The following is a 27,562-nucleotide window of genomic DNA, read 5'->3' on the forward strand; positions in this document are numbered from 1 at the left end:
CTCCACCAGCTCCGAAACATCATTCTACTGTGGTCTGAAACCTGTAGCTTAGTATTAGGTGAAATTAGCAAACTTACAATACATTTTTTTTTTTTTTTTTTTTCAGATAAAGCTGATTTCATCTCTTGGTTGGGATATATGCGTGTCTTTGAGAATGAAGTATTTCTCATTCGAAAAGAATAGAGCTTGTGTGTTTAGTTTAAAACTGACCATCTCTCAAGAACTTTTATGTACATCATTACTTTCCCCATTTTATAGATGAGGAAACAAGCTTAGAGAGGACTGCCAAGTGATAGAGTCCAGATTTACTGTGATCTGACTTCTGTTCAAACCTGTGAATAGAAAAAGGATTGCTTAGGAGTTGGCATTAAGAAAAGCCATATCCTGGTGCGCCTGAGGCGCACAGTAGATTGGGCATCAACTCGGATTCAGCTCAGGTCCTGATCTCATGGCTCCAGGCTCAGCAGGAAGTCTGCTTGGATATATTCTCCCTCTGTCCTGTTCCCCTCTTGCACTCTCTTTCTCAAATAAATGTCTTTTTAAAAGAAAAACCATACCCTTACCTGACATGACAAAGGAGTACCAACAAGAAACTTAGGAATTTTTTGTAAAATTCCTTAAATATGAAGTGATCTAATTTATATACATTTGAACTAAGCAGCTTTTTTAGAAAACTGAAAATCCAGGTCTGGCCCTGAAAGGGAAAAAGTGTGATGGTTGGTACCGATTTTAATAGCATTCCAAATTCCTATTTTTTTTTTTTTAAAGATTTTATTTATTTATTTGCCAGAGAGAGAGAGATCACAAGTAGGCAGAGAGTCAGGCAGAGAGAGAGAGAGAGGGAAGCAGGCTCCCTGCTGAGCAGAGAGCCCGATGCTGGACTCGATCCCAGGACCCCAAGATCATGACCTGAGCCGAAGGCAGCGGCTTAACCCACTGAGCCACCCAGGCGCCCCCAAATTCCTATTTCTAAGTCTTGTTCCAAGATAAACATTATCCAGATAAAGACTGGCTCACTTCCAGCTGTGGAACTTGAATTTTGTTAACAAGTAACACCACCAAACAGTTGACTCTGACACTCCCAACATCTGTGTCCCATGTGTGCATGGCCTTTTAAGTAATGAAAACCCAATTAAAAATACATGCCGTGTCTTTATTCACTTAGCAAATGCAAGTAACTCTGTGTTCAAATCTGTTTGGTTCCTTGGGGTAGTGAATAGTCTCATGTAGCACCTACTAAGTGCCGGGCATGTTGTGCTTTAGAACCCTTAGAGCTGAGAACCACCATTTACTGTTCCACAAATGAGGAGATGCAGGCACAGACAGGGTGTCACTTACCCAAAGTTAAACAGGAATGTTTGTTCAAGAAAAAGAATGGCAGCAACAGTTGGGACAGGAGGAGTGTCCCCTGTCCATCTAAGGAATGGGATCTCATTCTAAGTGTGATGGGAAACCTCCGGAAAGAGTTTAGTTTGCTTGTTGTCCTGACCTAATTATCAGTGGTGTGCTTATCTTCCACTGTCAGAAGTGTCCTAGTTTGGGACATTTATATGGTTACCTTAGTTTTATTTTACATTGAGATGCCTACTAGCTGAGCAGAGATGTCAAACAGGCAGATGGCAAAGTCTGAAACCATGAGGTCAGAACTAGAGATACTCAGGGATCATTTATGATTCTATGATGGTATTTAAAGCTAAGACTCTAAATGAGATTGCCCAGAAATAAATTACAGATTTGTAGTAGTGACTGACCACGCCTGGAAGGAGTTGACCAAAAGAGGTCTGCCGAGAAAAGAGGGCATGACCAATAATATTGAATGCCATAGAGTGGTCAACTAAGATACAGATAAGTGACCAATGGATTTGGCAAAAAAGTAATCACTGGTTGGCCCTATCAGGAGTAACTGGTGCAATGAGAAAGGTAAGGCACTTGGAGGGGGTCGTGAGAACAGGAGATGACTAAGGCTGAGACTATAAAGTTTTTCAAAAATGCTACAAAGGGAAGCAGGAAAATGAAGGTTGTTAGATTAGGCATACTTTTTCTTTTTTTTTTTTTATTTTTTTTTAAAGATTTTGTTTATTTATTTGACAGAGAGAGATCACAAGTAGGCAGAGAGGCAGGCAGAGAGAGAGGAGGAAGCAGAGAGCCCGATGCGGGGCTTGATCCCAGGACCCTGAGATCATGACCCGAGCCGAAGGCAGCGGCTTAATCCACTGAGCCACCCAGGCGCCCCAGGCATACTTTTTCTTTAAAGAAAATAGGGTGCCTGGTTGGCTCAGTGGGTTAAGCCTCTGCCTTGGGCTCAGGTCATGATCCCAGGGTCCTGGGATCAAGCCTTGCATCGGGCTCTCGACTCAGCAGAGAGCCTGCTTCTACCTCCCTCTCTGCCTGCCTCTCTGCCCACTTGTGATTTCGCTATCAAATAAATAAATAAAATCTTAAAAAAAAAAAAAACCAGAAGATGTTTATATGCTCATGGATATGACTCAGGAGAGAGAGAGAGATGGAAAAACTGCAGGATGACTATCCTGCAGGAAGTGAAAGCGGACTTACTTAGGATCAGAACAGGGATTGTAGTCCTGGGGACGGATGCGGGCAGCTGATGGAATAAGTGGTGTGAGAGGAGAGTTGCTGTCAGGTTGCCTCTTTTGACAAAGGGCAGTAGAATGAGAGGGTGTACTACAGGAGGGCTGGAAAGAAAAGGAATGAAATGATTATTTTGAGGAGTAAGAAAACGAACATAACAAGAGATGGTATGTAAGACAGTATGGCAGGGTTCAGTGGCCATTAATTTTGTAAAAAGCCTATAGTCGTACACCAGCAAACTTGTGCTCAGGTCCAGGTGCGGAAAACCAGAGGCATATATGGTTATAGAAATACATTTGTAGCTTACTCTCACCTGACAAGATTAAATTTTTAGAAAATACACATTCATGACCAAACATGTAATCTACTGACTTTATTTTTCCTTAGACCAAATCCTGTTCCATTAGTTTTTAAGCCCTTGAACCTTTCTTTTTCCATAATTTGAAATCTTCAAAGTCAACAATATAGCAAGGAGAGATATCCTTACATAAAACACTAGAGTCAAATTTTATTTCCTCCGTGAAGGCTCTAGTAACAAAATTATTTCCCTTAAACAGTTTATAATTACACTAAATTCATTTCGATGACAAAATGTAATTAGCTGCCAAAATAAGTATGATTACCTATAAGACTTCCAGAGAACTCAAGTTAGTCTGGTAAATGAAGCGTACAGTCAGCACTGACTGCCAACAGCAGAATGACGTACTAGTTACTGAGTAGCCCCACTTCTGTTTCTGGGTATTAATTGGAGAAGTGATTTACTTGAATTCAAAAGTGATAATGATAATTGCTAACACTGAAAGCCTGTTTCGTATTTGTAAAAAGAGATACTTCCCCAGTGCTGATGAAATCAGATGATGTGTGGACAGCACCTGGCAGGTAAGTAGATACCTAGTATGTATCAATTTTCTACGTTCCTCCAACTGGTTCCCATCTCTCTGAATCACTTCTGTCCAGTGAGGGGTGCAACTTGGTTCCACAGTTACTTAGGACAGAGTAAAGTGCTGCCTACTTCTACATCAGATCCCAAATTGTTGACAAGAATCAGCTGTGGAGGATACTGAACTACAGGCCTGGGCCCCACCTGCAGAGATTGAGAAAGGGGATAAAACCTAAAAATCTGCATTTTTAATCTTCATCAGAGTTGACTAAAATGTATTTGCATTTCACTGTCTTGGTATCAAAATACATACTCAAAGATGTTTTGTCATGTTTGTGCATTAGTATCAAAAATTAAAAACACTACAGTACTTTCTGAACTATATAACTAAAAATTTTAATACTGTCCTGTTTTTCCTTTAAATTTCCTTTATTTCCTTAGATCTTTAAGAAACATTTCATCTTTTGCAGATCATAGTGCTTTATTGACAGATTTATGTATTCTTTTCCCATTCCTTTATACAAAAAATTTTTTATTCAATCACCAATCTTCATCTGACATTTCACTAAGTACAGGATTCATAATGCCAACATTATTAGATCAGTTATTCAAGTGGGTCACACAAGTTCATCCTCATTGTGCCAAATACCCACTCAAAAGATACACTGAATAACAGATGCCTCCAAGTGTGTGCATCAACCTTAGTTTCTTGAAGTGAACCAGTACTGTTTCACAGGTCAAACTGCCAGTCTACGCAAATACACTGGAGAAGACTCGAGTGTACACTGTATGTGTCATCAAGTGGCAAGTTCACTGCAACAAGAACCTCTGTAACTTAACCATTCCTTTGTACACTGCTCTGCCGTCCTTGCAAAAGCCTCTCCTGAATAAAGTTATAGTTCGGAGTTAAAATGTACCAGGAGGCTTTTCTGTGGCAGAAATCACAACCGTTTTTCGTCAAGCAATTTTAAAGACAAGGTTGAAAATAAATATGCAAGCACACAGTAAACTAAAGTCTGTGTTTAGAAATTCAGGTACAAAGCACAGCAGAACCTATGACTATAGAAGATAAATTAGAAATATAAACTAGCAATGAAGCAATCATTTCTTTCAAATAGCAGGAAACGAGTTCTCCAATACCATTATTTAGACCACTGCTTAGTGTTCTTCCATTAACTTTGGAGTCACTTTTAAAAATCCCTTTTGCTGATTATGACATTTGACCAGATACACCACCCAAAATACCTTAAGTCATAGAGCATGAAATAAATGACCATTTATGATGAACTCAACTTTTCAGTTTTGTATATAATGGTAGGTTCAAGAACCTTTGCAGGTTTGCTTAAGATCCCTCCTGGTGTTTATGAAAGCTTTTTAAAAAGTTAGGTTCTTATCCACTTGTTGTTCCACATTATTAATGTAAAACTCTTAGTGGTTTAGAAAGACATTTAAGCCTTGGAAGCCAAGTGACCTGTTTTACGTTCTCAAGGATGTATTCTGACTGACTCCAGAGTGCCACCTCCTTTGCTACACGAACACACACTTCTGCGAAACAGAGGCAAATTTCCAAACTTAAGTATAAAGAAAACTAAGATTTTTCAGACTTGGATTATAACCCTTAGTTAAGAGGAATACCAAATATATGTGCCACTTTTAAAAATTTTTCATGAAACTGAGTATGTAAAAAATGATGAACTCCAGCTAAGTCATATTCCTTGAGAATGAATGAGACATGATGAGACATGTTAAGAAGACATGACGCACTTTATCATCCGCAACCAAAAACTTCAATTCCCTGCCTGAAGTTGACTCGGAAATGGTACAAAGTCTACGACTTCTTTAAGGATTGATTGTAAGATAACGTTTTAAAAGCCTATAAACCACTGACAGCACTTGTATACATATCTTACATTCAAAACTAATCTGTGGAGCCCATTTCATTCAATTTCAAAGTCAGCTCCCCCATATTTGTGGCTGCTTTCACTGTGTTTTTAAAAAGGGGTACTGCTGACACTTTAAGCCATCCTAAAGATAAAATTGATGTGAAGATTTTTTTACATGTGGGATGCTTTAGGAGATTCTTAAGAATTTAAAATTATTTGTTCCTCCTTAATGTGAAACTTCCAAGAGAGCTTATGACCAGCAAAGAAATGTTCCTTAGGCACTGTGAGGTGTATTAAAGATGGAGCATGAAAACCAGACTGCAATGTAACGTTCGGCTGGTAACTATACTGACAGTTAACAAAACGCCTACAAGCATTAGCTGCTGAGAGCAAGAAATGCCTTTAACCCACCACTCCTCAGACTCTTAAGAGGGAAAGCTAATTTCACAATTTTTGAAAGAATCCATAGATAGTTCTAAGAACTGCACATGGTTAGGGTATTAAAAAAGATGTTTCATAAGGCATCAATGATTAAATTAATGTAATGCGTATCTAACAAAAGATGGTTAACACTCAGTATCATAAAACCATTTACCTCTTAAATTTCTCTAATTCCTGCTACTTTTACCAGCTTAAATAAGAAAAGAATGCCTCTTGGCCTAACCAACTATGGTTATAAAAAAAAACTAAGACATCTGAAACTATTAGGCACATCAAAGGTACAGTTTATGTAGTTCAAGGTTCCCTTCTTAAGGGGCAAATGAGTTACCTGGCACATTATACATATGGAACTGTAAAGATCATCAACTAAATTCAACTTTCACATTTTTTAGTTAAACTGAAAGACTTATAGTAAATATCAAATATACCATATCTTCAGTTACAACTGAATAAGAGTAACATTTTACCAGATAAAAAGCTGGAATTTAAGTATGAGAAACCTTCATACACTGTGCTAGTATTGGTCTCTTCTTTTTAGACAAAAGCCAGTCATCAATACTTTCAACACAGCAGTTTAGAAGATAAACGTCCAAACAGGTGACTTCGTTGTAGTCCATAATTTAGCAATTCAATGCCACTGGCATCATAATGCTGTGGAGAGCAAGTGTATCTCCATATTTTAGTCAGATTTGTCTTTCTTCTTTCCTGTTAAGGGCACTTTGTTTACAACAGCAGACCCAACAGCTGTAACACCTCCAGCCACAGCAGATACGCCCCCTTTCACCAGCCCTATTCCCATGGAAGGCACAGTTGTAACAGCTGTTTTGGTCACCTCCAGACTCTTCCCACCAATCCAAGCCACACCACCAATGGTGGCACCAACAGCCCCCTTTGTAACACTGAAGATACCGCCAGTCACACGGGACAACATGCCTGGTTGCTGCTGTGGGTGATCTTTCATTGAACCTGATGAGAAAAAACATGAAGACAGTCAACTGTAAGCCTTTACAAGAGCAGTTCAAATCATTAAGTATCCTAAAATTTCCTAACAATCAGGAGGTTGTTTTGATAAGACGAACCACATAAATCCAAACCTGATCAAGACACTAAAAATCTCGTCCCTCAAAACTATAGTTGTACATGGTTTTAAAACATCTTGGTCCAATGCTGTGTCTTAGTATCTATGAGAAAAAATGCTTTGGGGACTAGATAACTTTCATCAAATAGAATCTAAACTTAAATGTTTCCCTGATTTATAGTTTTGTTGCTGTTAATAAAAATCTTTACATCCTAAAAGGACATGAAAAAATAGGAAGACAAATATATTTAGCCGTCGTTTCCTTGACAGAATTCAATCACCTCTGAAACAACCTTCTTCATTTAAAGCAGTGGTTCTCAAGGTATGGCCTGGGACCCCTGGATATCCACAAGACTATTTCAGGGGCTCCGCAGGATAAAAATGATTTTCATAATAATACTATACACATGATTTATCTTTTCACTTTCATTCTTTCACATTCATTCACAAGTCTACAGAATTTTCCAGAATCTAAATGATGTGCAGACTAACACAAAAGATGAAACACAGAGCAGCTGTGAGAAACTAGCTCTCTTTTATTAACCCTAATATTAATGAGATCTCAAAAATTTAAAAACAAGGTCACCCAACCTGTTCAATTTTTTTTTTTTTTGCTTTGGAAAATAGCTACTTTTCAAAAACTATATTAGTCACATTAATACGTAATAGGTCTACTAAATTTTTCATAAAATATTTAACTTCTCAGTTTTTATTATTTATATGGCAAATATCAATGAATACACAAGCTTTTTGGGGTCCCCAATTTTTAAAAGTGGAAAAGCCAAAAAGTTTAAGAAACACTAATTTAAATATATGTGGGTGTCTGCTCTATTTGCATTTTAATAGTGTATTTAAAGAACTAATGTTATGTAAAAATAGAATAATTATTTATATCTTAAAATCATGTTACTTACCTAAAATCATTTTTTACAGTGTTGAGAAACTACAGCTATACTTAATACTTTCACCACACCAATAATTCTTAGAGGAGAGAGCATGTCATTTAAATATCTAGTCTGTAAAAACTCCTTTACTCCAGAAAAGGTAATAACAATATGAAAAATTCAGATTTATTTAAGTCATTATTTTGTTCTCTGGTTTGTTTCATTTTGAATAGTAATTCAAATAGGCACGTATATCAAACTTGGGCATAAAATAACAGGAAGATTTCAAAAAAATTTGCTTGTAATCAACCTCAAACAAACACAGGTCTTTTCTCCTTTGTAATCTAATGATTTAGGCAGCAACAACACATAAGCAATGGTGTTTATATTTCCTAAACTTTGTGGAAAAATACTTGGTCATGAAACAGTTCAGACTTTCTTTTTTATTTTTATTTTTTAAAGATCTTATTTATTTATTTGAGAGACAGAGACAGTGAGAGAGAGCATGAGAGAGAAGACCAGAGGGAGAAGCAGATTCCCCACGGAGCTGCGAGCCTGATGCGGGACTCAATCTTGGGACTCCAGGATCATTACCTGAGCCGAAGGCAGTTGCTTAACCAACTGAGCCACTAGGCACCCAACAGTTCAGACTTTAATTACAGAAAAGGTACAACTCACACAAAGAAAAGTAAATTCTTGGGTACACAGGCACAATTAGGACTACCAAAGCTACTAACTCCAAGCAGAATGTATCAGAGAAGACAACAATAAGAAACTGGTAATATCTGATGGGAAAAAAAAAATTCTAAAAATCGAGCTTTTCTAACACAGCACAAATTTACCTTGATAAAGATTTTCCTTCCATTGTTTAAAGGTTTTACAAGTATGAAAAGACCACTGGTTCATCAAAATACCTCAGATAAAGATACAGCAATGGCTAAATTTATAAAAACCAAATTCTTAATTGAAGCTATTTGAGTAATAAGCATAGTTAATATAAATTTTTAACTAAGGGTGCCTGGGTGACTCAGTTGGTTAAGCAACTGCCTTTGGTTCATGTCATGATCCCATGGTCCTAGGATTGAGCCCCACATCAGACTTTCTGCTTAGCAGGGAGTCCGCTTCTCCCTCTGAGCCCATTCACCCCTGCATGCTTGAGTGTGCACATGCACTCTCTCTGAAATAAAATTATTTGTTTAAATAAAATTAAAGAGCTGAAATAAAAGACAGAATATGGAAAAGCGTCTGAGTATGTTAATTATAAAATTATGATGAAAAGGCATAATTGGTAATTCTTTTGTAATCAAGGTCACTAACACCAGGAAAAGGAAAAAATCCTGATTTGAGAATAGAACAGATAACTTCTTCATGCTGAGTACCTTCATTAGTATTACCCTGCTATGCCAAATTCGGTGCACATGCATTTAATGAAGATGATTTTTCTTAGTCAAAGTAGATAAATATTAATGCTGTTGACACTCTTTAATTAGTGTGCTCTTAATTACCACCATATAAATTATCTGCTCTGCAGACTACTCTGGTTTAGCAGGTTGCCGTACAAAGACATTACCAAAGCTTTCTCTTCCTTGACAAGCATGCTCCTGAGCCGTCTTTCTCTCTTTCCCGACTTTATCCCTACAAAGTCCTTACTGACTTTCTCATTACATAAACAGAAAATGCCTATGGTCATTTTCTGTATATAGCCAAGACAATCACATAAGCAGTTAGCATTTCCAACGATTTTTGAAGTCTAAGTAAGAAAAGGACTCGTGATGTCACAATTTTCAGACCCTAAGACCATGATGTATTACTATAGGAAGAAGAACTACCAATGATAAATAACAGCTTAATAACAAATCTCAAGTGGCTCTTGAATTGAGTTTTTGTATGCATTACATGAAAAATTAAACATGGTCCATCCTTCCTCTGCACCCCATACCCATTCTTTACAAATGAAAGGATACTCTAACTTGCGAAATGGTCTTACTAAAAGAGTAGCAAAAGAACAGATCTTATATAAGAAAACTGTTGCATGGTGTCCCCATTCAGCAATATATGTGCTTTCATCTTAAAAGCTAAAAGTGTTTATCTTCAATTACTTTTGGAACATCTTCACTGACAAGATAAACAGACTGTTACTTTAAATTTAACAAAAAGAATCAGAATTTTAATTCAGTAGGACCTTTGTTTTCATTCTTAGTATGTCAGAAGCACACTTACCTTCTGGTGGTTCATCACTAAGGTATGATGGGAGTTCTTGATTTTTATCTGCCTGATTCATGATCTCCTAAAAAACACATACACATTTCATTGTAACCTCAACCTGTGAGATGACCTCTTCGCAAATGCTAAATTAAGACTTAACCAACTTTATTCAGATAAACAACATTTTAAAACACTCGTCACAAAACTACACCTTATTTTTCTCCTAGTTTATGGTGTTTAAGAAACACTTTTACTTACAATAGTAGACAATATAAATCTTATCTTAAACACCAGCAAAGAGTAACAAGCATAGTACAAGCTTTCCTATGTTGTTACTACTGCTTACTAATTGAAAGAAAGTTGGAAAGTCAGGGCTGGTAGACAAAAGTCTTAAGTGCTTCCTCCTACAGAGTACTGGTTAACTTAACTGTAATTTATTTTACTTAGAGAAAACCTGTATTATGACTAAAAAACATGTTTTATCTGAAAATTTTCTAAAAATCATGATGTCCTTCTATAAAGATGGCATCATCAATCTGAATCATTAAGAGATGGATTTTGATTACTTTTTATTGTTTTTAGAGCTCTTACAAACACAGGTAGCAAAAGAACTCAAAACGTATGAAAAAATACGTATGTGATTACCTCCTTAGTACAAGTAGTAAAGAAACCTAGGAAATAAAATAAGCTACACTGTGTTGAAAAAAACAAACTTTCTTTTCCCAATTTCCTTTACTGTTTTTATATTCAATTGACCAAGAAAAGATTAAAAACAAGATTGGAATACTAGTACTCCAATACTAAGTATTAGAATCCTACTTAACAAATTTAAAACAAAATATGCAGAAATTCCGGACTGAATATGCATGTCCCTTCCTAATGAAAAATTACCGTGGAGCCATGTTCTTCCCTACTGAACTGTTAATTCCAAAAGAAGATACTGTTCAGCTTGTTCCCTACTATGTTCCCAGGATCTGTATACTATACACATACAAATCCAGATTATCTAGCTGATCAACCAATCAAGAGATGCTACTATATCATGTACAGAAATATAGAGAAATTATTTACACACATCTTACATATGTTAACTGGACTTTAAAAACAGGTGTGATGGGGAGGAGGTGCCTTGCTGGTCAGTCTGTAGAGCTTGTGACTCCTGACCGCACACTGGTCATAAAGCTTACTTAAAAAACAAGTGTGACAGCAATTGCCTACTTTTCAAAACTGCCTTTCTGTATATATCCCACAAACCCCAACTAAAAGGCTTACCTTTTCCTAATTCAGAATCCCTTTAAAAGGTTAATTTTGCCACATATATCTTGTAATTTAAAAGACCACCATTTTATTTTTTAAAGATTTTATTTATTTGTCCAGAGAGAGAGAGAGAGAGAGAGAGAGAAAGCACAAAGCAGGCCGAGAGGCAGGCAGAGGTGGAGAGAGAGGCAGGCTCCCCACCGAGCAGGGAGCCTGACTCAGGACTCAATCCCAGGACCCTGGAATCATGACCTGAGCCCAAGGCAGCGGCTTAACCCACTGAGCCACCCAGGCGTCCCAAAGACCACCATTTTAAAAGACGGGTGCTGCTTCATAAAAGACATATGCAAATTCATTGAGATAATATGACTTGACTTTATCCTTCTATGGGTAAGCAAAGGAAGGCCATGACAGTAACACTGTCAGAGCTGTGCTTTAAGAAGCTAACAGAATCAAGAACAGATGAAGAAGGAGGGGCGCCTGCGTCGCTCAGTTGGTTAAGTGGCTAACTCTTGATTTCCGCTCAGGTCATGGTCTTGCGGGGCATGGGATCGAGCCCACGTCTGGCTCTGAGCTCAGTGCATCTGCTTGAGATCTTCTCTCTCCCTTCGTCCCTCCTCCCCACCACCCACCTCACGCTTGCTCTCCTTTGAATTTAAAAAAAAAAAAAAAAAAAAAAGAACAGATGAAGGACAGAGAGATTAAACACAGTAAGTGGCTATTTTAGAAATTCAGTGAGATAGAGTAACAGTTTAAGCCCTGCCAGTTTTTCCTGTATAAATAAATGGGCAAAAATCTAGGAGTCACCCTTGATTTCCCTTTTTTTTTTTTTCCATTCCTATCTAATCATCAGTAAATTCTGCTGCCTAAATAAATACAGAATACAACGACTTCTCATCACCTCTACTGCTACCACTTTCAATTAAACTATCATTTCTCTTACTTGGGCTGCTACCACGTCTCTGGCCTCTGAGCCTCCACCTTTGCTCTTCCTCAGGTCTAGCCAGGTCACACTCTGCTTAAACCCCTACAACTGCTTCTTGTTTTGTTCAGAATAAAATCCAGAGGTGAGGCCTGACATCTAACACTCTGATGTTAACATTCTGCCTCTCTCTCATACCAGTCTACCAACACGGGTTTCCCTGCTCACCCTTCTCCTGAAAGGCTCTTCCCCACGTGTTCATGGCTTGCTTCCTTACTTCCCTTTCAGATCTTTATGTGAATGTCCCCTAACAGAGATCTTCCCAGATCACTATATTAGCACCCTCCTACTTCTTTCCCTATCATTTTCACCTAAACCTGATCAATTTTCTTCATTGCTCATACTTTCACTTTATATAGAAAATATTTATATATAAACACATAGGTTTACTTTGTGTCTCCTATAATTAGAATGTAAGCTCCTTGAGAACAAGGCTTGGTTTTGCTGCATCCCCAGAGCCTTTTTCAATGCCAGATGGATGGCAGACAAATAACTGAATTTTTTGTATGAAGCAGAACAGAGCTTGGATATTAATATGAGATAAAAGGAAAACGTAGAATGGAAAATTTCTAGTGTGAGCATAAAGACAAGGGACAGCGGACAAAAAACCACTTCTGAGAAAAGATGAAAGACTTTTTAAAACTTTTATTTTATTGTGACAAGAATAGTTAACATGAGATCTACCCTCTAAAATAGAAGTGTACATTACTGTTGACTACACATATGATGAAAGGACCTTTTTTTGAACAGCTGGATTTCAAATGCCTTTGGGGCATCTACATGACAAGTTTAGGAGGCAACTGGATTTAAGGGGTCTGAAACTCAGCTTGAAGTGTGAGTTAGAGTTGAGGCCCTGTAAGTGGTATGACGTGATAGTGACGAATGTGGAGGATGGGTGCTATGATCAAGGAAAAGAATGAAGGGAGAAATAGACTGATAACCTTAACTGGACCGCTCATATTTAAGAGCTGAGTGAAAGAGAAGCCAGCAAAAGCAAACAAAATACAAAATACATCTGAAAAATGCACAAATATACAAATGTACAAATGACTACAGCCTCAGAGAAGGCAAGAGATGAATTTATAAGCTTCCTAGAGACACACAATGCAGACATTAAGATAATTTATGAAGACCAAATACTATGAAAATGCTAATGTTATATTCAGAGAATATAAAAGGCATATATCATATAATCCAATTTTTTAAATGCATATGAAAAGACTTTAAAAATGAAATATACCAAAATGTTGACAAAGACTGCCACTAGGGGGTAGAAATATATAGCAAGAGAAGAGACAGAGACCATGCTACAGAGAGAAAGAAATCCCTTATGTATGTAAATCTATATATATATTTATATATAATACATATACAAATATGTATTTAACATCTATATTTTAAGTTTCTACCATAAACATGTATTGCTTTCATACCTAAAGAAAATTATATATTTTTAAGCCTTAGAAATCAGTAATATTCATTAAAGGGTATTTCCGAAGATTATGCAGTTCATCTACCTAGTTCTCATCCTAGTTTTACTTAGGTTTTTATCCTCAAATCAAGGTTATCTGAAAAAAAAAAAAAAAAAAAAAACTTAAATCACAAAATGCTGATTTGAAGAAAATGACATTAGGTTTAATTCTCGGTTATGTCCTTAGTAAGAAAACCCTGAAAAAGAGCCTTATGCAGGCTATTTAGTACACTGTGCTGCACTGTAAAGAAATTATCTACTACATCACTAGATAGCTCTGATAGGAAGCTCCACATAAGAAATTTCTTTAACAGTATTCAGAAAAACTTTTGTTTCCGCAACAGATTCAGAACGCTTTCTTCTCTTTGAGAGCTATGCACTTTCCTATTTAAAAGAAAGATGTGATATCTCCCTTTTCCCTTTGGCTTCCAGGAAGCTGACAGGTAAAATCACAATTTACCTGGGCAGGTTCCCGAGGCCTGCCTAGTTGTCCTATTTTCCCCCAACTGCATACCTCAAGACCCCGCTCTCACTGCTATTCTTCCTGGTTGGTTTGCAATCTGAGTATCTTATTTACAGTCTTACCATTTTGTTAGAATATGGTTTTTTTTTTTTTTTCACTTATATCTTTTCAGCGTAACAGTATTCATTGTTTTTGCACCATACCCAGTGCTCCATGCAATACATGCCTTCCCTATTACCCACCACCTGGTTCCCCAACCTCCCACTTCAAAACCCTCAGGTTGTTTTTCAGAGTCCATAGTCTCTCATGGTTCATCTCCCCTTCCAATTTCCCTCAACTCCCTTCTCCTCTCCATCTCCCCATGTCCTCCATGTTCTTTGTTATGCTCCACAAATAAGTGAAACCATATGATACTTGACTCTCTCTGCTTGACTTATTTCACTCAGCATAATCTCTTCCAGTCCTGTCCATGTTGCTACAAAAGTTGGGTATTCATCCTTTCTGATGGAGGCATAATACTCCATCGTGTATATGGACCACATCTTCCTTATCCATTCGTCCATTGAAGGGCATCTTGGTTCTTTCCACAGTTTGGTGACCGTGGCCATTGCTGCTATAAACATTGGGGTACAGATGGCCCTTCTTTTCACTACATCTGTATCTTTGGGGTAAATATCCAGTAGTGCAATTGCAGGGTCATAGGGAAGCTCTATTTTTAATTTCTTGAGGAATCTCCACACTGTTCTCCAAAGTGGCTGCACCAACTTGCATTCCCACCAACAGTGTAAGAGGGTTCCCCTTTCTCCACATCCTCTCCAACACACGTTGTTTCCTGTCTTGCTAATTTTGGCCATTCTAACTGGTGTAAGGTGGTATCTCAATGTGGTTTTAGTATATGTGCTGCCGAAGCGAGCACTCTCAATGTGGTTTTAATTTGAATCTCCCTGATGGCTAGTGATGACGAGCATTTTTTCATGTGTCTGACAGCCATTTGTATGTCTTCATTGGAGAAGTGTTTGTTCATATCTTCTGCCCATTTTAGAATATGTTTTTGTTGTAAGCGGATACACAGTATTTGTGGAATAAATGGGATAAAATTATCAACTGTATCTATGTTAATTTTAAGCAACCCAAGGAAAGATACATACCAATACATGGTTCAAATATTTGGTTTAAGAAAAAGAATACTTTAAGCTAGAATTGTGCTATCCAAATGTTCTTATTTAAGAGAAAGCAGTAGTACACCAGAGGCTTCAAGAACCACAGGAGAGAGATGATGCATGCATTTTACTACACAGTAATTTAAAATACTTTTTGTGTTTAAATATACACTAATTAAAGAGATAACTGAAAAGTGCTTGGGAGTTTTTTAGGATAACCAGACTCTCAAGAAATTTCCTTATTGCTTGGAATTTCTTCAGGATATACTCTCAGATTTACCACCTCTCTCTTCCCAGCCCACAACATTCCCACCCCCATTCCCCATGAATTTATTCTGCTCTTAAGTTACATGTACTTTTGGTAGAAGAGTTTGAAATGTAGGAATCTAGATACTATTATACAGAAATATTCACAGATACATTTAATATTGTTAGTGATAGTTGCCAAAAGGATTATCAATAAGCAGAAAAAAAAGAAAATGTGGAGTCCTGCCAGTCTAGAAGCAGGGCTACCAAGAACAGAGGAACTTGCTATTAGAGGGCTCTGCAGTCCTAAGAGGCCACAGAGATTGATTTTTGTTTTACAGATACATTTTTAAATGTCTGAGTTTCTTGTACATCACTGGTGTTTACAGCAAGTATGAAGTATTAAAATTCCTCCAGAACTCATAGTGTAATAAAAATTGTGTAAAAGTGCAAGTATTTGGAATATTGTTGTTTTCTAAATTCCTAATTTGATCATAAGGCATCAAATACCTTGTAGAAAGTATTTTTGCTAAAATCCTTAACTATCTGTAACGCCACGTGCACTTTTTACTCAGATAAATCATTCCCAGCCCCTTCACAGACATATGTGCCAAACTTTTAGTGATATTACCTCTTTACAGGTACTACCACTTTATCACTAAGGAGAATTATTTTTTATATTACCACCTTGTACATTATCATCACTACAGCAGTCTTATTTCTTTTAAATTGGGAATTCTGAAAACAAACACACTTCTAATCTCTTAAAACTGGGAAAGATAAATAATCTGCTTGTAAAATTTAAAAGTATACACATGGAGACAAGTAACAAATGGCAGGAAAAGTGTTAAAATGACCATTTAAATGTTACCCTTAAACAAAATTATTTCATTCTATGCAAACCATCTGACCTAAACTCACTGAATTATTAGTTCAATATAGAAGTGGGTCCCTACTATGTGCCAGTCACCTTGTCAGGCTCTGAGATTTCAGTGTGACTCAGCACACATAGGACTTCTCTAAACCAATTTACCCAAAGGGGACACATTTTCTTTGCATTTATTAATTTATTTCATGCAAATCCCCCAAAATTATCTGCTCTCTAGGAACTCATAAAATACGTAAGTTTCTATTTAAAAAGTACCTTTCTAAGGAAGGCAATAAAAACAGAAAACAGCCTTTACGGGGAACCTGGGTGGCTCAGTTGGTTAAGTGTCTATCTTTGGCTTAGGTCATGATCCCAGGGTCCTCAGATCGAGCCCCACATGAGGCTCCCTGCTCTGCAGGAGCCTGCTTCTCCCTCTCCCACTCCCCCTGCTTTTGTTCCCTCCCTTGATGTTTCTCTGTCATATAAATAAAATCTTTTTTAAAAATTAAAATAAAAAATAAAAACAGAAAACTGCCTTTAGATCAGGACAAATAACTGAACTACTTCTATGGACATAAATCAATTTTACCACTTGGTCCTAACATGTGAACAAATTTAGAATACCAACTAAAACTGGTTGTAAGTGTATCTTTTTAAGAAATTGTGAAATGTAAAAGACTTCTTTGCTGTAGACTAAAATTCGCCAGTAGTTACTTTAGGCATTTTAGGCCAAGGAGAAGTCATTCTTGTCCTGTACAACAGTATCATAGATATAGCAGCTGGCAAATATATTGAGCAAGGATTAATAACAACACTATTCCCTAGAGGGTAATTTCTTCCAATAATAGAAATAAGTAAACAAATGCCTCTTAGGAACCTTTTTTTTTTTTAAAGGAAAACAGATGAATCAGTGTTGTTTGTGGATATCTACATTTGATACATCAAGTTTTCATTAATGGTGAAAACAGTATACAAATTTGCCTATGGCGAAACACCCCCTTTGTGTACTAAAGGAAATTAAACAGCACTAACACATTATATGAAGCCTAACTACAAAATACACTACACAACCGTTTACCTTCAAAGCCATTTCAAAAACCTACTATAAATAGTAAGTGCCAATTTCCCATAAGAAAAAGACTATAAATGAATTAGCTAAATTCTTCTACACATTCTATATATAGAAACTTTGCCACATCCGCATTCCCCTGTTTTTAGCTTCTTTGCCAAATAACTACTAGGAGTTTCAAAATACATCTATACAGAACTTTAACAGACATACACCAACAGGCAGTGTATATTAAAACACCAGCTTACTGTGTTTAGGCTTCTCTAGTTAACCAACTATCCTGAACAGGCTGCTTTTAAACACAGCCCGCCCATTAAATCAACAGAAAGCAGGCTACAAGAAACGCACTGAATCTGGCAGGGAAGAAAAAGTAATCTGTCAGTAAAGCTTTTAAGGGAACACCTTAGGGACAGTAACAACTGACAGTATCACAATGACAACTTTTTAAGTGTTGCCTTTAAATAAATTAAGCAGAATTACAATAAGCTAAGATAACCAGTATACCAGTAATCGTCACCAAATTATACCTCATTAGTTCAACAGATATTTGGGTCCCTACCATGTCATCAGACACTGTGTTAGGCACTGAGGTTGTAACTAGAACAAGCAGGTGAAGGCCCCACTCTGAAGGAGTTTATATGTAATCCAGTGAGCTCTCTTCAGGAAGTAGCAAAAACAGCAAGTACTCAATGACTGAACCAAAGAGAGGTAAAGATTTTCCTTTAGTTAAACACACACACACACACACACACACACAGAAACTTTTCTATCTATCCTTAAACTTTTCTAACAATATTCTCTCTATATAGACATATTTTTATTGAACTTGGTTTCTGGTACATCTGCCATAACATAGACTAAAGAAATGAAAATGGGGGGGGGAGTCAAAACAGGGTGCATATAAGTTTATTAAACATTACTTCCTAGTTCTTTGAAAAAGCAGGCATGGCCACATACACGCAAACACAGACCTGTTGATGTGGTATCAGTATTCCTGGGAGCCCTTTAGAGCACCCACACCAGTGTATGTTCTAAAGGTTAAACAATCGCATATAGCAAATAAAGCATTTTCATTTGGAATTAGCACAAGAGTTCACAGGAGCGTAATAAATAAAGTAAGAACTCTCCACTTTAGGTGCTTCTAAACCTTTCCCATTGGTCCCTTCTCCCCCCACTGATCTCTTTAGTCACAGCAAGTCTTTTTCTTTTTTTCTTTAGCAGAGGGAGTGACGTGGCAGGAGAGGCAGAAAATGACCCTGGAGAAGCCGTGACTAGGGCCAAGCTCAGCACCTCCTCCCTCTGCTCCACGTTGTATACCCAGCACACCACCACTCCCACAGGGTTCCAGAAATCTTACGTCTTCTCATATACAAAAGGCGATCTATTTGGGCGGGGATCTAATTGGAAGTGGGAGCTTTGGGGACCAGTCTCGAAGCTGCGTGTGCACACCAGGCACGGTTTTTCTTTAGACTCGGGAGGCAATAATGGCACTGATGGGTGCTCCAGTGGTCCCCAGCCACCCCTCTATTCCATACTTTCAGCTTTAGGTTAGACGTGAGAGTAGAGCCTTTCTACGTGGGAAGAGCACTGGGGACCCAGGCTCGTTTGCCTGAACCCACGAGAGCGGTTTATCAACAGGTCAGGAGTTAGTGTGCTGGGGAAGCCCAGCACACTGCCGCATCCCTCTCCTCTCCCAAGCTGCTGACGCCCTCCCACCCCCATCCCCCAGGCTGACATCCAAGGAGCTAAGAAGTGAAGCGGAGGCTTCCAAGGAGAGTCCCCGGTCACAAACGACCGACGGGGAGCCCAGGACACGTAAAGAATAACAACCCAGCCCGCGAACCTCCGTCCGCCCCCAACATCGTCCCGCCCCTCCCCCTTTCCCGCTCAGTCCCCCCCCCCCCAAAAGGCTTCGCTCGGGGAAGCAAGGCCCGGGGGTGCTGAGGTGCAGGAGAGCTAACGGAAAAAGGCGACAGAGAGGAGGACAGGAAGCCGGGACGGCGCCCCCCGCCCTCCCTGCCCCACTTACTCACCTCCGGGGTCGAGGGTCGGCGCCTGGAGCCGGGGCTGGGCGGAGGGAGCCGGCAGCACGGAAGAGCGCTGCGGTGACTTGAGCGACTGGCACAGCCCCGGGCAGCTGCGGGTTCGGGAGGCGCTTCCTCAGGCTTTGGAGCCAGAAGACTCCGTTGGCGACGACGGCAGTAGCGGCCTCTGGCTGCGGACGTGGCGCCGGACGCGACCCGCCCCCTCCGCCGCCTCCTCAGCTCCCGCCTCCTCCCGCGGCTCCGGCTCCGACGCGCAGGCGCACCCCAGGCCCCTCCCGCACCCACCCGGCACACGCCCACCCGTTTCTCGAACTGCCCTGCCCTCCCAGCAGCCCCCAGCAGGCCGCCTCCGAACGTGCGCACGCGCGGCGCCCCCTGCGTCCCGCTCCTGCCCCTTGGCCCCCTGGGTGCCTCGGCGGGAGCCCCTGGCCCGCCTGCGCGCGCGCTTTGTCTTAGGGCCTCCCGCCCCCTTTCCTCCACCGTCCAATCAGATCGGGCGAGGGGAGCGGAGCCCCGGGAACGCGCTGGCGGCGGGCCTCAGGGTTCAAGCGCTCGCCCCGCGGCTCAGTGAAGCTTTCCTTCAGCCGCGAGTAACGGTCGGCCGGAATTGAGAACCTTTGCCCTAGGGACGGTGGGATGGTGTCCAGTTTTTCGGTCTCTTAGCCCTTGGGCTTCAGTCTTCTTCCCTCTCCTCCTGCCCTTCAGAATAGTGACGAGCTAGGCCTTCTGTCAGCCCTTCACTGTGGGGCTCTTGACGCGCGCCCTTACTGTCCAGGTGACAGCGGTGGCAACAGGGACGTTGGGGTCGTTATTATAAAGCCGCCCTGGCCTGGAATTGGCAGGAAGAACCGCTGCGGTTGGTGCTGGTCGCCGGGCTTCTGCAGTGTTGAGGGCTCGCCAGGCGCTCCCAGGAGGAGAGTGGGTGCCAGGTGGTGGATAGAGAAGTGAGTCGGAAGTTAGAACCCTGGCGCGGCGCCCTTCCCTCGCCACCGGCTGACTCGCCACAGGCTGACCTGCCGTTCTGGAAGGTGTGGAGACGCGTGTAGCGCTGAGACGACGCTGTCTGCACCTGAGCTCTGGGCGTCGTGGCGAGGTGTCGTGGCGACGCAGGGAGATGAGGGGCGCAGAGGCCGCTCAACTAGGTAGATGGGACCCGCTCACCTTTCCCTGCCCCTCCTCCCGCACCTTAAAGTGAAGAGGACAGGAAGTCCATCGGAGGTTTTAGAGAGTATCTAGAGGTGGTGGGTGTGAAAGGGATTTCCAAAATGTGGATTCCTGTACAAGTCCGAGATCTTCCTTCTCGGTGCGGTTGGCAAGACAGAACACACGCGAAGCAGCCAGTCATTGACCTCACAAAATGTCTTGTCTTGTTTTTTTCCCCCCGAATGCAAAATAATCAGAGTGATGCAACCGAATACTAACCGTTGACCAGGCTCAGAGAGGGACACGCTAACCCAGGAGAGCCGCCTGGAAGAAGCTAACTTTGACCCAGGTCATAAAGGTAGTGAACTAAATATAGTTAATGGTTTCAGCCGAGTCATTGATTTATCAAAGCAGTAAATCAGATCCACTTACACTATTGATCTAGGACTATGAGGACATTTTAGTTTCCCAGAACTTAAAGGGGAAATTAAATAATATTGTCACTTTAAAATATAATTTGGACGGGGCGGGGTGGGGGTGCCTGGGTGGCTCAGTCAGTTAAGTGTGGGATACTTGATTTTGGCTCAGGTCGGAATCTCATGATCCAGCCCCTGCCGCAGTGGGCATGGAGCCTGCCTAGAATTCTCTCTCTGTCCCTCCTCCCTTCCCTCTCTAAAAAAAAATTACAAAAATAAATAAAATATGATTTGGATGATTAGCAGGCTCTGAGGATTGCGGTATTTACCCAAAATGTGAAGAGTTGGGTACCTACTCTATTATTGTCACAGAAACCTCTGTCCATAATACCTAACTTCTCTAGGGTAAACACTAGGCAGAATTACAAGTGGACAATTACACTGTGCTTCCTTGCACTTCTTTCTCTCTGCAAGAAAATTTAATCATTGTTAATGTATAAATGATCATGGAGCGCCTGGGTGGCTCAGTGGGTTATGGCCTCTGCCTTTGGCTCAGGTCATGATCCCAGCGTCCTGGGATCGAGCCCCTCATCGGGCTCTCTGCTCAGCAGGGAGCCTGCTTCCCTTCCCCTCTCTGCCTGCCTTTCTGCCTGCTTGTGATCTCTGTCTGTCAAATAAATAAATTTTTAAAAATCTAAAAAAAAAAAGTATAAATGATTAATAAAACTGAGGTTGCTCCTGGGAGATTACATTTTTACAGTTATTTAAGTCGTAATCCACAGCAGTGGTTAAAAACCACCACATCAACCAACCAAGATGGGGGGAAGCTCTTTGGGTTGTTGTGAGTCTGCTAGAACCTTGTACAACTAACAGTATAGATAGTCATGTATTTTTTGTAAGGCTGACACCATCATTTCTTACTGCCTCAGTTTTCAAACTTGTAAAAGTGAATAGCACAACTTGGTGCTCACCCACCACTAGATCTGAAATGAAAATATTATGATCATGATGAAATGGCTTCTACAGAGATTTGGAGTACTGTGGTATGGCAGAAGGAGTCTCAAGAACTCAGGCCCACTTCATTTTATAGACTGAATCCACTCAGGTCTTGTTTCCTGTTCTGTGAAATCCCATTCTCAGATTATTAAAATGAAACCATTTCTAGACGTTATTTTGAAAGACTAACGATGAGCCTTGGAGCCTTCAGGCAATAACTTTCTTTTAATCAAACAAATTCTTAATGCAGCCTTTATCAGTTAACCAGTTTCTTAAATCACTATTTTCCTCTGGTTGGTCACACACAGATAGCCTTCTGCATTATTGAAAAACTAGAAATTAGATGTGATATTGCATGCTTAACAAGAGGGGGCATTCAAAAAGTAAGGGCCAGAGAGAAGCAAGCTGTACACCAGAAACATGAAAGCAAAAAATAAATTATTTATAGGCATTGAAGTTGAAAGGGATCCCAATCCAACTTTCTATCCATCACATGAATCTGCCTCCTAGCATAGGCACAATCATAGTTTTCGTTGTTGGGAGATTCAAATTAAAACCACATTGAGATACCACCTTACACCAGTTAGAATGGCCAAAATTAGCAAGACAGGAAACAATGTGTGTTGGAGAGGATGTAGAGAAAGGGGAGTCCTCTTCCACTGTTAGTGGGAATGCAAGTTGGTGCAGCCACTTTGGAGAACAGTGTGGAGATTCCTCAAGAAATTAAAAATAGGGGCGCCTGGGTGGCTCAGTGGGTTAAGCCTCTGCCTTCGGCTCAGGTCATGATCTCAGGGTCCTGGGATCGAGTCCCACATCGGGCTCTCTGCTCGGTGAGGAGCCTGTTTCTCCCTCTCTCTCTGCCTGCCTCTCTGCCTACTTGTGACCTCTCTCTCTGTCAAATAAATAAATAAAATATTAAAAAAATAAAAAAAAAACTAAAAAAAAAAAAGAAATTAAAAATAGAGCTTCCCTATGACCCTGCAATTGCACTACTGGGTATTTACCCCAAAGATACAGATGTAGTGAAAAGAAGGGCCATCTGTACCCCAATGTTTATAGCAGCAATGGCCACGGTCGCCAAACTGTGGAAAGAACCAAGATGCCCTTCAACAGACGAATGGATAAGGAAGATGTGGTCCATATACACTATGGAGTATTATGCCTTCATCAGAAAGGATGAATACCCAACTTTTGTAGCAACATGGAAGGGACTGGAAGAGATTATGCTGAGTGAAATAAGTCAAGCAGAGAGAGTCAAGTATCATATGGTTTCATTTATTTGTGGAGCATAACAAAGAACATGGAGGACATGGGGAGATGGAGAGGAGAAGGGAGTTGAGGGAAATTGGAAGGGGAGATGAACCATGAGAGACTATGGACTCTGAAAAACAATCTGAGGGTTTTGAAGGGGCAGGGGGTGGGAGGTTGGGGGAACCAGGTTGTGGGTATTAGGGAAGGCACGTATTGCATGGAGCACTGGGTGTGGTGCAAAAACAATACTGTTATGCTGAAAAAAAATTAAAAAAAAATAGTTTTCATTGAGTTGTTGACCACTCTTCTCAGTGCTTCTATGTGAATTCATTTACATGACAAAGTACTTGGTGTAAGGTCCCCATATTTGCTTATGTTCCATCATATTTTTATGGATGTATTGCATTATCCTGGCATTTTGAAATGAGCTGGACAGTTAACAGCTATATGTAGATTACCACCCAATGTAAATTATTTTGCTTTGCTTTTCTCACTTTCTTACTGTTCTTTGACTTTCCTGGAATAATTACCTGGACTGTTCTTGGTTTTCCCTTCTGTGCCCCAATGGCTTTCTTAACTTTTTGTGTGACAGAACTAAGGTTTTTTGGCAGGTGGGTTTTTTTTTTTTTTGTTTTTTTTTTTTGGTAAAGATTTTATTTATTTGTACAAGCAGGGGGAGTGGCAGGCAGAGGGAAAAGCAGGCTCCCCACTGAGCAAGGAGCCCGATACAGTACTTGATTCCAGGGCCCTGGAATCATGACCTGAGCTGAAGGCAGACACTTAACCAACTGAGCCACCAGGTACCCCTTGACACAAGTTTTTAGCACATATTTCATTCCTCCCAGTAATCCAATGAAGCAAGTACTGTTACCCCATATTCATATGAGGAAACTGATACATAGAGAAGTTAGATGATTTATCCAAGGGCCCACAGCCTGTAAAGAGCAGATCCTGGAATAAAACACGTTTTTGTTTTTGTTTTCTCGGTCTAGGGCCTTAGTTCTCCAACCACCAAATTCTGAGAGAAAAAAGCAGTCCCTGACATCAAGAGGCTGACCTGGTGCTATCAGCCAGGTCTTGGTGTTGCTAGGAGCTGGCCTGGCGTAGCTAGGCCTTGATGTCTCCTATGGAACATAAACAGTTTCAGAGAATGTCAACATCAGAAAAGGCCACTGCATAATCATGATGGATCAGAACAAAAATAAGACTACTCCATAACTATTTCTGGACATAGAAACATGAACCTATCCAAGCCACCAAATAGAAAACACAAACTGAAAATATCAAATAATGTGAGAGACTGTTACTTCTTTACCAGTTACAGCTTTAGCCTCGTGCTAGTCTTTCCTCTTTCTACAAAAGATTAAGATACTCAACCAGAGACTTACCACTGCTTCCTGACAGCATACGATTTAAAGCAAAGTTCCCCAAATCAGCTACACAAATCCAAATCGTAATATTAAGTCCTTCCTCTTACTGAGATGCCTCACTGCTGTCCATAGTGTGTGCTTTCCCTTACTGAAATGAGTAATAAGGTGGTGCCTGGGTGGCTCAGTGGGTTAAGCCTCTGCCTTCGGCTCAGGTCATGATCTCAAGGTCCTGAGATTGAGTCCCGTATTGGGCTCTCTGCTCAGCAGGGAGCCTGATTCCTCCTCTTTCTCTCTGCCTGCTTTTCAGTGATTTCTCTCTGTCAGATGAGTAAATAGAATCTTTAGGGGAAAAAAAAAGATTAATAAGTGTACCTTGTTAAACCACTGATGTGTTCCTGGTGATCCCTGGATAGAGAGCACTGACAATTCTTTCTGGACTGTCCAATACAATGCATACCTACAGAGCAGAAAGCACACTACTTAACACATCTCTTGCCAAAGAAAGTGGGAACTCTCCTCCCATCTCTAGCCATAAGATTGTCACACCAAAGCTAAACGCTGTCCTTCATTTTTGTAGATTCTATATAGAGCATTTGATAAATGGAATCTTACTAAAAGACAATGAAAAGAAAAGAAAGTGTTGGAATAATTGAACATTATTTTGCAAGAAGAAAAGAACAATCTGTCAACGCATACCTTGCCCCACATACAAAATAACTCAAAATGGATCATAAATGTAAACACTTAAAGAAAACAGGAGAAAATCTTTGTGATCCTAGGTTAAGCAAAAAATTTCTTACACCACCCAAAGTTCCATTAAAAAATTAATTTAGAATAATGTCTGCTCTTTGGATGTCAGTGTTTAGAAAATGAAAAGTAACATACTGAGAGAAAATATTTGCAAAACTATCTGATAAATGACTGTATCCAGAATACATGAAGAACTCCTACAACTCAATAAAAAGACAAGTAATAAACCAGTTTTGAAAACATTGGGGTACTTGGGGCACCTGGGTGGCTCAGTTAAGCATATAACTTCAGCTTAGTGCATGATCTCAAGATCTGGGGATCGAGCCTTATGTCGGGCTTCCCACTCAGCAGGGAGTGTGCTTGTCCCTCTCCCTCTGCTCCTCCCCCTGCCTTCATGCTCTCTCAAATAAATAAAATCTTTTTTAAAAATTGGGATAGTTGAATGATCACCACAGGAGATAAACAGATGGCAAAAGAAATCATCATTAGTCATTAGGGAAATGCAAATCAGATTGAAATATTACTCTTTGGTCAAAATAAAAATAATTCCAGGGGTGCCTGGGTGGCTCAGTGGGTTAAGCCTCTGCCTTCGGCTCAGGTCATGATCTCAGGGTCCTGGGATCAAGCTTTGCATCAGGCTCTCTGCTCAGTGGGGAGTCTGCTTCCCCCTCTCTGCCTGCCTCTCTGCCTACTTGTGATCTCTCTCTCTCTGTGTCAAATAAATAAATAAAATCTTTAAAAAATAATAATAACTCCAAATGCTGTTGAGGTTATGGAGCAACTAGAACTCCCAGACATTGTGGGTGGGATTGTAGGAAATAGTAGAGCGACACGAGTAAAATTTGGTAGGTTTGGGTTTTTTTCTAGATTTTGTTTATTTGATAGATTTAGGGAGAGCACAAGTAGGCAGAGCAGCAGGGAGAGGGAGAAGCAGGCTCTCCACCAAGCAGGGAGCCTGATGGGGCCCGATCGCAATCATGGCTGGGCCAAAGGTAGCCACTTAACCGACTGAGCCACCCAGGTGCCCCAATTTGGCAGTTTCTTATAAAGTCAAACACAAGCTTAGCATATGACCCAGCAATACCATTCCTAGATATTTGCCCAAGAGAAATGAAAACATGTTTACACAAAAACTTGGATGCACTTTTTATAATAGCCAAAGACTGGAAACAATCCAAGTGCCTTTTAATTGGTGAATGGATAAGCAAATATAGTTTGTATATACAATGGAATCTACTCACAGTAAAAGGAACAAACCACTGATATAACAACATAAACTAATCTCAAGTGTATTCTTCCAAGTGAAAGATGCAAATTCAAATATCTATATACTGGTGTTTCCGTGTATATGACATTCTGTAAAAGCCAAAACTGTATGGAAAGAAAACAGATTAGTGGTTGCATGGGAGTTGGGAAGTGTTGACTATAGAGGGGCTTGAGGGACTTTTTGGGGTGAAGGAAATCTTTGGTATCTTGAATGGCATGTGGGTTACACATTGTATCTTTCAAAACTCAGGAGTTTTGGGGCACCTGGGTGGCTCAGTTATGCATTTGCCTTCGGCTCATGATCCCAGGGTCTGGGATTGAGCCCCACAGCAGGCTCCTTGCTCAGGAGGGAGCTTGCTTCTCCCTCTCACTCTGCCAGCCACTCCCCCTGCTTGTGCTCTCTCTCTCTGTCAAATAAATAAATAAATAAAGTCTTTAAAAAAATCACCCTCATAGAGTTTTGAAGAAATCTTAGAAGCAATTTTCTTGCATGTCAATTATATTTCAATAAGCCTGATTCTAGAAAAATGTTGAAATGGAAGAAAAGTTGAGATGAGGTAGGGCCACAGGGAACTATGAATACAAAGACAACAGTAGTGTACCTGATAATTAAATTCTAAATCTTAAAAAGATAAATTATTAGTGCATAATCCACATTATGAAACAACTTGTCCTTTCTTGCTTATAGAGTAAGTTCATAGTATGTTGAAATGCTTTTGTAGAGGGGTGCCTGGGTGGCTTAGTCAGTTAAGCATCTGACTCTTGATTTTGGCTCAGGTCATGATATCGGGGTCCTGAAATCAAGCCCTGTGTCAGGCTCCCCACTCACTGGGGAGTCTGCTTGTCTTCCTC

General features: G+C 40.2%; 1 protein-coding gene and 1 long non-coding RNA gene across 4 annotated transcripts in view; one reads left to right on the forward strand and one right to left on the reverse strand.

Moving 5' to 3' along the window:
- Positions 1-54: 54 nt before the first annotated feature.
- Positions 55-19,954, reverse strand: TMEM263 (transmembrane protein 263). 2 transcript variants are annotated; one of them, XR_006819702.1, is made up of 4 exons: positions 19,507-19,635; positions 9,973-10,039; positions 2,554-6,756; positions 55-332 (listed from the first exon to the last, which is right to left on the reverse strand). XR_006819702.1 is itself a non-coding variant. In XM_046013113.1 (3 exons), exons 2-3 carry the CDS (start codon positions 10,031-10,033, stop codon positions 6,470-6,472), a joined length of 348 nt encoding a protein of 115 aa, XP_045869069.1. In that variant the 5' UTR covers positions 10,034-10,039; positions 19,507-19,954; the 3' UTR covers positions 3,075-6,469. The 2 variants fall into 2 exon arrangements, 1 of the variants encoding a protein (XP_045869069.1); XM_046013113.1 differs by lacking the exon at positions 55-332 and having other exon boundaries at positions 3,075-6,756; positions 19,507-19,954.
- Positions 19,955-20,928: 974 nt separating this feature from the next.
- LOC123947115 overlaps positions 20,929-27,562 on the forward strand; it is a 118,227-nt gene continuing 111,593 nt past the window's right edge. For both annotated transcript variants that reach the window (XR_006819703.1, XR_006819704.1), the window contains exon 1: positions 20,929-21,019. This is a non-coding gene — a long non-coding RNA (uncharacterized LOC123947115). The remainder of the gene's footprint in view (positions 21,020-27,562) is intronic.

Source organism: Meles meles, chromosome 7, assembly GCF_922984935.1.
Source record: "Meles meles chromosome 7, mMelMel3.1 paternal haplotype, whole genome shotgun sequence".
Classification (NCBI taxonomy): domain Eukaryota; kingdom Metazoa; phylum Chordata; class Mammalia; order Carnivora; family Mustelidae; genus Meles; species Meles meles.

Excerpts from the sequence above, each read along its gene's own strand:
- TMEM263 (XM_046013113.1), bottom strand. The coding sequence starts at position 10,033 with ATGAATCAGGCAGATAAAAATCAAGAACTCCCATCATACCTTAGTGAT. Across the intron at positions 6,757-9,972 it reads TAGTGATGAACCACCAGAAG|GTTCAATGAAAGATCACCCA; the intron begins GTAAGTGTGCTT and ends TTTTCTCATCAG.